The 12,680-nt window shown below is 41.3% G+C and overlaps 1 protein-coding gene across 5 annotated transcripts in view; it reads left to right on the top strand.

Annotated features, from left to right (window-relative positions):
- Positions 1-12,680, top strand: part of palb2 (partner and localizer of BRCA2) — a 29,287-nt gene that overhangs the window by 1,910 nt on the left and 14,697 nt on the right. For 2 of the 5 annotated variants that reach the window (XM_041205742.1, XM_041205744.1), the window contains exons 4-10: positions 7-1,812; positions 3,444-3,785; positions 5,456-5,988; positions 8,823-8,912; positions 9,407-9,568; positions 10,013-10,104; positions 12,152-12,310. In XM_041205742.1, coding sequence (XP_041061676.1) covers positions 7-1,812; positions 3,444-3,785; positions 5,456-5,988; positions 8,823-8,912; positions 9,407-9,568; positions 10,013-10,104; positions 12,152-12,310 — 3,184 coding nt within the window. Of the gene's footprint in view, positions 1-6; positions 1,813-3,443; positions 3,786-5,455; positions 5,989-8,822; positions 8,913-9,406; positions 9,569-10,012; positions 10,105-10,821; positions 10,908-12,151; positions 12,311-12,680 lie in introns of those variants that run through there. The other 3 variants (XR_005945255.1, XM_041205743.1, XR_005945254.1) reach the window with 3 other exon arrangements.

Here is a 12,680-nt window from a genome sequence, read left to right as displayed (position 1 = left end):
ACAAAGGTGAGTCCTCGCCATTTTTGGATACACGTCAGTCAAGCTCTTCATATCAGAGAAGCCAAGTCCCATTAGAAGAAAGCAACGAGAAAAAATCAGCGGTGACCTTTAACCTTGAGCTGGAAATCATAGACGCCATTGGTGGCCCAAATGTGGCTTTGACAAGCACCTGTGAAAATGTTGAAGATCCTTCAGCAGAACCCGCATTTTCCCCCGTTGTGGAAATAGACCCTGTTGCAAAGACAGATAGTCGAGTTCCGAGTCGTCTGAAACTGAAGAAAAAGAGGTTAAGTGAAGTACTGAAAAAGGAGGTTTGTGGGGCAGCCAGTGAATTGAATGCATCTCTAGCTGTTTATGGAGAACCCTGTGTTAAAGGAATAGAAGAATTGGATTCAGCTGTTACTGAAAAGAATGCAAGGTCTTCTATCTTTAACAGAAGCAACTATGTCCCCAAGTCACTTGGTAGAGATGTAAAGGAGAATGTACAACACAACGTATTCTATGGTTCTTCTCAAGGTGAAGATGACTCTGTGTCATTAAAAAATGAAGCACAAGAGGTAGCAGGTAATTGCTTGACCTCACCCTTGGGCAGAACTGTGAATGACACAGTTTGTTGCAGTCCTGGTGACAAATCTACAGCAGTGTCTGTGTGTGAAAATGAAGCTTTCAGTTCAAGGGACCCAGAGGCACTGACTAAAGCTACCCGACCACAGCAAGCAAAACCAAACTGTTCTGAAGATCTCATTGAAGCCTCTGAGAGCAATCTAACCAGTGAGGCGGCAGTGTTAGAACTAGGTAGGCTGCAGACAAGTACTGCTGTACATGAAGCTCCAGAAGACAGTCCACTGAACTCTTGTACCCTTGTTGAGGGCCTTCTCTTCCCTGTTGAGTATTATGTGCGGACAACTCGGCGCATGACCAGCAGTCAGCGACAGGTGGATCTGGACGCAGTGATTCACAGCCACTTGGGAAAGTGCAGAAATAGTGGCAGAGGAAGGTCTAGGAAGTCCACCCATGACCAAAGCAGTCCTGTAAAAGCCCTCCCCAAGGCAGAGGGAGAGATCAATGACACATTATTACTTTTTAACAGTCAGGAGGGTGATTTTGCTGCATCTAACGCAACTTCTTCACAGCATGACTCATTGTACCCCTGGAATTTTGGTGTTGATTCTCAGAGCATTAAATCAAGCCAAGTGAAAGGGAGAAAAAGAGATAAAAGAGGATCTATAAAACCCAAGCTCACTGATACTAAGGTGTTTAAAGATGCAGAGCTGGCAGAGCGGACTTTAAATAATCACACAATTCCTGATGTTCAACGTATTGTGACTTCTGATGTTCAAAGTGAGAGAGAAAGCAAGGAGAATGAAAGTAACTTTTGTCAGCCAGTGCCCAACACTAATGAACGGTATGAAAATGCTGTAAATAAGTTGAATAGTCATGATTTTTCAGGCATTACTAACTTTAATATCAAGAGTTTCGACCTGTCTCAGGATAAACCTAAACACATTGTGGAACCATTGCAGAGCTCCATTGAAAGCCAGACCAATGATGTATTCGTGTGGCCTTTCAAAGAGGACTCAAATGATCTGCCAACAACACAACGGGAGTCTGTATCAACTGTGCTAGAGCATCACTCGGGATTAAACAGTGATACCGACAGTCAGGAAATGGTCCCAGAGACTCAGCAAGGTCCCTTTCTTGGCAAGAGTTTCAGTGGTACAAGGCAGTTGTTTCCATTGGGGATTGACTTGAACAAAGAGGACACTTTGTCCCAAGAGTCTCAGCCCAGAAGGAGGGTGAGGCTCTCAAAAGGTGAACACTGTGTGCATTGTTGAATTTTAATAGATTTGGCTGCAGGTCTCCTGACTTGATTCTTTTGAGTACTGACATTACAGAGTTGGTAAAGCACATTAGTTTTTGTTTAGGAGAAGGAAAGAAATTACCTTTGACAATCTCAGGAGTTCTCAAAATGCTTCTCCACTAATAGATGTACTTTATGAAGTGTAGTAATCATTGGTGCAAGGGTTGGGGCTGATGACCGGAGAGATTACAATGATCTATAGTTGGGCAGGTAGGAAATGAGCAGATTCATAGTGTCATTTAAGGAGTTAACATGTCTATTATTGTCATTTATTAGCCCCCATGTTAGGAGTATCTTGTGTATTACTTGATTTTTAAGTAAAGATGAGTATGGTGGGAATGGCCACCTGAATGATTTAGGTGTGTAGGTATAGGGAGTAGGAAGGAAAGTGGCAGTGAGGCCACAATCAGCTCAGCCATAATCTTATTGAATGGTGGAGCAGGATCAAGGAGCCGAATGGCCTACCTTTGCTCCTAATTGATATGTCCTTGTGTTGTTTTTCCCTTTGGTTTTATTTTCAATCAATATGTCTGTTTTTAAAAATAAAACTCAGAAGTGCTGACTTTTAGAGAACCAGGACAATTGTGATAAGTTTGTTTACAGTTTTTATAAACACTGGGAGGGAAACTTAAATGATCAGATGCTAGAGACATCCACTGTTCTGTAATAGATCTCAGTTTAGGCGCTGATCTCAGTGCTGTATGGTAAGGTTTCCTGGTGCCTTCATTCATGCTGCATCATAGATGGACATATGCTTCATGAGAAGTCCTTAAAGTATAATTAAACTAAAAATGGATGATAGCACTTGCCTCTAATCTATATATTTGCTTTGCCCATTTAGTGGTTTGCCTCACTTCTTCCATAACTGTGGAAGGCTCATTCTGGTTAAACTGTGATAACGTTGTGGGGCAGGCTTGGTGGACCAGCGGGTCTTTTCTGTCCGTCAATTTCCATCTGCAGTAAGTCCTCACTTAAAGTTGTGGCTGCGTTCCTGACAATTGCAACTTTAAGTGAATCATTGATTCTTATGGGAACCTATGTCAAAGTCGGAGTTCGGTTTCTTTGGACATCTCACTACACACACACACACACACACACACACACACACACACACACACACACACACACACACACACACACACACACACACACACACACACACACACACACACACAAACACACACCCCACCCCCCACCCCGAGGAGGAGGCAAAGCTGGAAGTTGGAAAATGGGTGAGGTGGATGATGGTGGTGTCAGTACGGCAAGGGTGGGGGGAGCAATGTTGGCGAGGCTAGGAGTTGGGGTTTGGGGGTGCAGGATGGAGAAGCAAGGCTGGGAGTAGGAGGAAGAGGGACTGAGGGCAAGGTTGGAAGCTTTGTAGGAAAAGTCATGTTAGCAGGCCGCAGAAGAGGAAGCCTGTGGCAAATTACATTAAAGTGAAACTGGCAATGTTAAACTGATACACTGACACTACTTTATGAAAGATGTTAAAGTGAAGCAAAGTTGCATGAGTCGACGTTAAGCAAGGACTTACTGTACGTTTGAGATTGCTGATGTAATGTGATTTGTATTTTCCCAATAGGTAACTGTTATCGTAGAACACGTGCTGGCTCCAGGAAACTTACCAGTACACTTGAAGAAGGGACGCTGACATGCTCAGAACCATTACTCCCTGTTAAAAAGCCTGTTGTCAAAAGGCTGTTTCACAGCCTGGAGGTCCAGGATTTTGACCTTCCCGATGAGGAATATGGTCAACTTAAAGAGAAGTTAAGAGCAGGGTCATTGAGGAAATCGCTTCTTCCTTCCCAGCACAATATGGTTGACTGTACTGTGGAAACTCAGGTGGAAACAGAGAATTGGGATACAGGGCATTCACCGAACATTAAACAAACTGCAGAAAACCTTGAGGAACACCACCCACAAAGTAAGATGGCTCAGTCATTCCTAAAGCAGGAGATCTTAATATTCTAATCAAAGTACATCAGTTTTTTTTAATAAATGCCCAACATTTACCTTATTCTCTTTGCCAAGTTAGATATTCTTTAAGTATTTTAAGAGAAAGGACAAACAGCACATCGTAGTGCAGATTTCTCTTTGTGCTGTTAGCAGAGCTTAATTGAATAAGCTAGTTATAAACCATACCTACGCAGTACAAATTATATGAACTATAGACTATGCATTTTGGCTTGTAATAGTGGTAAAGATATTCTATGCTGAGCTGCAGTTTTCCAGTGACTTGAGTAGCATCTCTGATAGTGACAGACTATGCAAAACTTCTTCAAGTCAGGCTTGGACATCTCCAGTATTTGAATGAAAGTAAATTTGAAGTTTATGTTTTGTCTGGTGTCAATGAAGGTCCAAATCACAGTTTCTCATCAAGCCACCTTTACCCAGAGGTATTACAACCAGTAACAATAAGTTCACTATAAAAATAAAATTAATGAAGTGTACAATCATTGTATTTAAGTTAGCTTTCATTAATTAACAAGAAAACTTCATGTCAGGATTTGCCAGGATTCTTCAACTGGTTAAACAACATCTGAAGTACTGCTTTTGGATTTGGCCACCACACCATCAGGATATTTTGGAGAAGGTGCAGTGTAAATTCACCAGAATCTAAAAGGGTTAAATTATGAGGTCAGGGTGCATTCCCTTGAGTATAGAAGATTAAAGGGTGATACAACTGAGGTGTTTAAGATAATTGAGGGAGTTGATGGGGTAGATAGAGAGATTGTGTTTCCTTAGGTGGGAAAATCAAGAAAAAGGGACATAACGTTAACATTATTGCCTGGCCATTTAGGGGGTGATCTCACCAAGCACTTCTTCACAGAAAGGGCAATGGAATCAGGTTTTTTTCCCCACCCCCCACATGCCCACCCCAAAAAAACCTCTTGAGGCTGGAGATAAATTTAAAAATTCAAAACTGGGATTAATAGATTTTTGCTAGACAGGTATCAAGGGATATGGAACCAAGGTGAGTGGCATTATGATACAGATAAGCTATAACCTAATTGAATTGTGATACAACCATGAGGAGCTGATTGGCCTTCTCCTGTTCATGTCTGCTCCTAACAGCATATCATTCAATCAAGTACTTTGATTTTGTAATAGAAAAAAATTGAAATGTACCATAGCATCTGAAATTGATCAGCATCTGAATAGAAAAAGCGGGGATGTTTTTCCAAATGAGAGAAGAGTTGCGTGTGTGTGCATGCATGCTGGTGACAATCTCCCATTTTTGGCTGTTGCCCATCTAAATATATGTATTTGTTATTCTGATTAATCATTGCTAAGCCAAAGTCACTGAACTCTCTCCCTAACAGCACTGCTGAGAGTACCTTCACCTTAAGGACTGCAGCAGGTCAGAAAGGTGTCTCCCCACCATCTCCTTTGGAACAGTTGTGGATGGGCAATAAATGCTGATCTGGAGGTTGCAATCTTGGACCATCAGGCTGTAAAAAGCCCTTTTGCAAGTGACACCCGCATCCCATAATTAATAAAGAATATACACACACCAGTCATTCATTTAAGGCTGAAAATGTAAAAGTTACGCCTTTTAATGGATTAATTAATATGCACATGTTTTTCACCTAGAGAGTTTGGACTGCAAGGAAATGAGCAGGACCCCAGAGGAACCAGCAGCAGATGACATGTGTCCTTATGGTCAGAAAAGGCCAATAACTACATCTGGCTGTCAACTATCCTCCAGTGTTCTGCTGTCAACACCTTCCTGTACCCCAAAGGCACGGAACGTCCACCAGTGTGAACAAGGTGCAGGTAGCCCTGTGTTCCCTTCACTTGGCTTTACTCCTGCATCTAGTTCTCCGGTCCTTTCCCAAAACAGTCATGGAAAGCAGAATTCATCCCAAATTGCCACACTGTCACATGCGTGTGAAGATGCTCAGAATAATGACGGGAACTGTGGGCAAAGGTCACAGATATCTACTGAAGGAATGGTGCCACTAGTAAATAACGAAGACACTCTTTCTGCAAGGGAACATCTAGATAAGGATGAATCAGCTCAGGAGCACTTCCATGGCAATTGTGAGACAAACTTCTGTCAGTCAGAAGTTTTGAATGAGGATTATGATGTGAAATTTGCTGAAGAGGACACTGTAATTGAAGAGGTATGATTTTTTTTACGGCACATGCTGGTTAGTACGATGGTGAGATTTGTTCCCATGGATTGTTGAGTGCAGGGTAGGGTACACTGAGTCCGTCATCTTGAGTGTGTTTGAGGCAGAAGTGCAAAGTAGAGGTCAGTAACTATCCCTTAACTAGGTCATCTGGTGGGGCACTTGGATGAGTGAGCCTGTTGCAGTTTGCATTCCCTTTATTGAAAGGTGCGTGTGACTGAGGTGCAGAATTGAAAAGAGCACATTTTTCGTCCCTCTGATTGTCCCCGCTGCAGAGAGCAGCAGTTCCTATCTGTAACGGTATGTAACCCACCTAAACAAACAAAATGCAGTTATTATTTCTGTAATTATGTTAAATTTGCCATCTTTGGTGGCTGCTTCCTTGTCCCTTTCAATGTTGTTTCAAATGCTTTGGGTAGGGGACAGCATTAGCTAAGAACTAAGAGGCATACGATCAGAGAGGGGAGACTTCGGCCTGAGTGAGACAGAGACCGAGTGAGTATATTTGAAAATTTGAGTCAAAGTGGGAATTCGGTGCACAGGAGGAAATAGGTGCTTTAGGTAAGGTTTACTGCAAGAAGTAAAGCGCGCAGAGTGGGCAGTTTGGTGAAGGGTGGGGAAGAGGTGCTTTTTTTTTTCTTCTATTCTTTTTCAGCCTCCAGTATTTGATTTCCACTTTGGCGCAGCAAAACGAGCAGGTAAACCAGTAACTGATATTATTAGTTTTATCAGTATTGTAAAGTTTACTGGTAGAGCCAAAATCTATTGGGAAGTGGAAGATTTATTAATTATAATTAATTAGCAATTAATTAACACATATTGGAGATGGCAGGGCAGGTGATGTGCTGCAATTGCATGATGTGGGAGCTTCTGGATTTTGGTGTGATCTAGGGCAAACATATCTGCAGTAAGTGTCTGTGGCTACAGGAACTTCGGCAGGGCGGTAGCTACCTGGACACTTTATTCCAAGAGGTGGTCAGCCTCCCCCCCTGAGGATGGAGTCTTCTGATTTGGTCAGGGACAGGAGGTTGTGACTGCAGTTGAGGCAGGTAGGGGGACCCAGAGGGCAGGAATACAGGAGCCTTGGCCCCTGTAATTATCCAACAGGTTTGAAGTTTTTACAGCTTGCTTGGATGAGAGTGGGGGATTCAGGGTGGATGAGCTAACTGGCCTTGATAATCTGGTACAGGAAGCCATTCACATGGGGGGAGTTACAAGGAATGAGGTGGTAATAGGGGACAGTGTAGTCAGAGGGTTTGATGCTGTTCTCTGCCGTAAAGGGCATGAGTCCAGGCATCTGTGTTGCCTGCCCGGTGCTAGGTTTCAGGTTATCTGCTCGGGGCTGGAAAGGAACTTACAGTGGAAGGGAGAGGACCCAGCTGTTGTGGTCCACGTTGGTACCAATGACATAGGCAGGACAAAGAAGGAGGTTCTGCATAGTCAATTTGAGGAGCTTGGCAGCAAATTAAGAAGCGGAACCTCAAAGGTCATAATCTCTGGATCAAAGGTTATTGCATGAAATAAAAGCTCATGGTATAGGGATAACACATTGGCATGGATAGAAGATTGCCTGGCTAACAGGAAGCAGAGAGTAGGCATAAATGGGTCTTTTTCAGGTTGGCAAGATATAATGAGTGGTGTACCACAGGGACCTCAACTGTTTACAATTTATATAAATGACTTGGATAAAGGGATTGAAGCGATGGTTGCCAAGTTTGCTGATGACACAAAGATAGGGAGGAAAGTAATTTGTGAAGAGGGCATAAGGAGGCTACAAAAAGATATAGATATGTTAAGTGAGTGGGCAAAGATCTGGCAAATGGAGTATAATGTGGGAAAGTGTGAAATTTTCCATTTGATAGGAAGAATGGAAGAGAGGCACATTATCTAAATGGTGAGAGATTGCAGAGTCCTGAGATGCAGAGGGATCTGTGTGTCTTAGTGCATGAATCGCAAAAGACTAGTAATCAGGTACAGTGAGTAATTTAGGAAAGCTAATAGTGTTATTTTTTTCTTGCAAGGGGGATTGAATACAAAAGTAGTGAGATCATGGTTCAGTTATTCAGAGCACTAGTGAGACCACATCTGGAGTACTGTGTATAGTACCAGTCACATTATTTAAGGAAAGATGTAAATACATTGGAAGCAGTTCAGAGTAGGTTTACCAGCTCAATACCTGAAATGGGTGGGTTGTTTTATGTGGAAAAGTTGGACAGATTAGGCTTGTATCCACTGGAGTTTAGAAGGGTAAAAGGTGACTTGATTGAAACATATAAGATCCTGAGGGGACTTGTCAGGGTGGATGTAGAGAGAATGTTTCTTCTTGTGGGAGAATATGGAACTAGGTGTCACTCTTTAAAAAATAAGGGGTTGCCCATTTAAAATGGAGATGAGGCAAATTTTTTTCTGAGGGTTGTGAGTCTTTGGGACTCTCTTCCTGAAAAGACGGTGGAAGCAGAATCTTCGAATATTTTTAAGGCAGGGTTGGATAGATTCTTGGTAAGCAAGAGGGTGATAGGTTATCAGGGGTAGGCAGGATGCAGATTTGAGGTTACTATCAGATCAGCTATGATCTTATTAAATGGTGGAGCAGGCTCAAGAGGCTGAATGGCCTACTCCTGCTCCTTGTTTGTAAGTTCTAATGTGCGTGTTTATGTAGCAACCTGGCAGTTTTTACTTTTCATTTACTTTTGCACCATGGATGGGGGAGAGCACTGACTTCGTATAGGACCTAGAATCCACCAATTTTACACTGAACAGGTTGTGTGTAATGATCCTTTTTGTTTTCGAAGTCTTTTAATTAAATTTTGTGGGGTTTTTTGTAGGACCATGATGCCTTGACTCTTACTCTGCCTTCCAAACAGTTAGAGCAAAAACTGAAGAGGCAAACCTTGCAGCTAATCTCTATGATACAGGTTAGTAAATACTGAACAATGCCAGAGTTTAAAAGGTAATGTTTTTCTCTGCAAAGTTACTGAGACACAATGAAACAACCTGATTTTAAAAACTGATTCAGTGGTTCAGAATATTGACTAGCTCTGTACTTGCCCTGAGGAATGAGGCTGGGAACAAGCTTTAGTTGAACAAAATCCCAGGAAATTAGCCATCACACAGGAGGAGGAACAATTGTTTTCTTTTATATAGGAAATGTAGCTTATGGTCCTTAAAGGCTTTAATCAAGACTCCAGCGTAGATATAGAACCCAATTTTATAAATGTACAAACCTGGCAGGGAGCCTTGTGATTTCACAATATGCGGAGCTTTTGGGTGAGATGCTCCATTGATAAAATTGGTCCTATGTAGCAACCATTGGGGGTTGTTGTGAAGTAGAGTTGCTCTGTAATAGGAATAGCTCATCGTTGCATTAATATTTAAGGAGACTAAATTATTTTATCACTTGTATTCATAGAATCCGTCCACTTCCTGTATTATTGATTTGTGTACAGTATTCTGGATAGTGAAAGAGGCCAAAACTTCATGTATTGCTTGTGCTTGTGAAACAGCAGTATTCTTGTGGGCCCCACAGCAGCTAAACCAGTGGACTAATATCCATACATGGACCTTTAATAAGGTAAGGCTGCCTGTTCTTTTTTTAGTTGCAAATTACCTTAATTCTGATCTGACTGTCTAGTATTCAATGCTAAGTAGTTCACTTTGAACAACATTAAAGTAAATGTTTGACTCAAATGCTTTAAACTATGTCAGAGTTTTTTTAATATATTCTTTCATGGGATGTGGGCATTGCTGGATAGACCAGCATTTTTATTGCCAATCTCTACTTGCCCTTTAGAAGGATTGGAGATGCCTTGTCAAAATTATAAAGTTTAAAGCCTTATCGGCCTGCCTTTGTGATATCCGTGAAAACTTAGACAGGACCAGCTAATGAGGGCTTTCCACATACAATGAAGTGTTTGGAAAAAGTTGAAATAGTGTGTTAAATAATAAACAGTATTGGTTCTACAAGTTGGAACATTTCACCTCTGTTTTTGTCCCCACACCTCTGAAAACCTTCTAGGTTTACCTTGCATATCCAGATTCCTTTCCTGAGATTGGGAGGAAACTTAACTCCACCTTCCTACAGCCAGATCTTCAGGGTTGTTATGCATTGTATGTATGGGTTAAAAAAGAAAATAACATTTACTCTGGTTCGCTAAAATATCACTGCTTACTAACAAATATGACTTTTGCTCTGCCTCGAACATCTTTTAAACTTGTCCAGTGTGCTCAAAGCAAACCCTTTGGTTTCATATTCAACCCACAATACAATTTGTGTTTCATATTCACCGGACTGCAGGTCTTATGGCAGCGAGGGAAGGTCACTCTGTCCCTAGTTTAAACCAGTGCCACTAAGTCATCTGCTAGAGGGCACACAAAAGCAGGCCAGAGATCTGTTCTCTGTACTTTCCCTACTACTTCACCCTTTTTTTGTTTTAAGGGAGCTTGCTGGGGCTTCTGCCAGACATCTCATTAATGCGACAAGGTTGTGATTAGGAAGCCACCTGAATGTATATAGAGACTCAAATCAAATATATATACCTCTGTATTGCTCCAGTCTGGTTTTACATCCTAAGTCCATGATGTCTCGGTGCAAGTGGACATTTTTCCCTAGTGGTTATGTTAAGTAACCAGTTGGCAACTGTTTAATTTTGGTTTTGTGTACAAGTTAGTATCGTTGTTTGGAATCCAAGCTGAGCAGGAAATGTGCTTAAAAGACTATTCACGATTGTTGAGATAAGTGGTGAGGTACAGGAGGCCTCTGCTTTTTGAAGTCCTTTTTAACCTGATTTTTGTGTTGATTTGGTCTCCACTCCCTGGCTCTTGCAGGTTCCTATAATCGAACTCATCCCCATTCCAGATGCTGTGAATATCCTGTGTGTGGCTTTTGGAAGCCTGGAGATAAGAGAAGTGAAGTAAGGCTACAAAGCATATTGATAAAATTGTGGAAATACTCTAGAACTGATTGATTACACATACACAATATTTTGCAGAGAAATGGGGGTTTCACACTGAATATAAAAGTGTGGAGCAATTTTCTGTCCTGACACACTTTTCTGAAATGGTATTTACACTTTTGCAGACTGGCTATTTTCATAAAAATAACCAGTTCTACAATATATTGTTATGTTTTATAACTAAACTGTTGAAATTGATCCCCACTCCCTCCCCTTTTCGCATCATTGGCATGTGGTGACATGGAAAGAACAATGATAGGAAATAAGCTTGCACACTGCCAGGTTGAGGTGTGAACACAGAACAGAGGCCCAAATCTTGACACAATGGGTGAGGAAAGCAGTAAGAGAGATACCCCTCTTAGCAACTTGTTTTGGACTGACACAGCCAAAAGGCCTGCAGGGACCCTAAGCTATAAATACGGAGGAGTGTGGTGACACTAGGGAAAACTATTTTCCAAGACTGTACTTAAGTTCTGAAGGAAGCACATTGACATAGAATATTGGTAATCCTGCTGTATGTTAAACTGGGAATCAACCCAAGTACTTTCCCTGCCATGTCATTACAGGAAGCACTACCAGTCATTAGCCCACTTGAATTGTGCATTACAGAGCAGAATTTGCAGAAGCAAGACATCTGCTTGTTTTCTGTCTTTGTTTGGACTATTGTGTGTGACTTAATAAGGAGGGGATGAGACTTTTTTAAAGAATAGTCAAAAGCATTTAATAGTGAGGGGTGATTAATGTTAGTGCATTAATAATTAGGCAACATTTTAAATAGGGTTTAATTTAAATTTTATTAGCACATGCAACTATTCCCTTGAATACAGAATTAATTCACTTTTAGTTAAAGTACAATATTCAGGCACTGTGAAGAGCTTTATTCTCTGTCAAACCTGTGCTGTATCTGCCATTGTGAGTGTTTGATGTAGGGAGAACTTTGCTCTGCTCTGTATCTAACCTCTATTGCACCAAACTTGGGTGTTTACTAAATGCTGAAACTAAGTGCTTAAGTGGTAAATCCTTGCATTCTCAGCACTGACACCCTTCACTTCATCAAACTTTGTACAAAAAAATGTTTTTTTTTCACCCAGAGTGCTACTACAATCGTAATAATGGATCCAAGTGAAATTATAGCTCGGGCAACACCTGTCTTTCTTGAAGCAAGGCTGATTGATTTTTCTACTGCTCCTGTTTGTTTTAAGAGTATTGCACTCCACGGAGAGGGGCTGTTTGGAACACACCCTGCTGCAGGCAGGAGACATAAATGCAGTGCTTGGGCTGCCTGGAAGGAGGTTGGTCTGCTCTTGTGGCACACTCCAGAGTCAACACATAGAACTCAGCACCTTATCCAAAGAAGGAAGGTCAGATATGATTTGTATTTATTTTTAATTAACCATGTTTTTGTTTTGGTTTGCTTGGTTAGCAACACCTCAAACTAGTGGAACATGTTAACTGTTGTGTGTCTGATGCTTGTTTAGAACATTAAAATGATAAGTGAAAAATATGAAGGTTTAGAGGATTCAAAAGTAATACATGAAACAAGAAGAAAGGGGGAGTAGCTCTACATTTTAGAACACTAAAAGGTGAAGAAAGTCAAGTTGTTGGTGGAGGATAACAATCCCAGAGAGCTTGCTGAAAGTATGTATTCTTGTTGGGAACAAAGATGACTTAAAGATTTTCTAAAGGTCACCAGGTCAAAGCATAAATGAAGACTGATAAGTCTGCAAAGAG

Source organism: Carcharodon carcharias, chromosome 15 (genome assembly GCF_017639515.1).
Source record: "Carcharodon carcharias isolate sCarCar2 chromosome 15, sCarCar2.pri, whole genome shotgun sequence".
Lineage (NCBI taxonomy): Eukaryota > Metazoa > Chordata > Chondrichthyes > Lamniformes > Lamnidae > Carcharodon > Carcharodon carcharias.
This window is presented reverse-complemented; position numbering and strand designations above follow the sequence as displayed.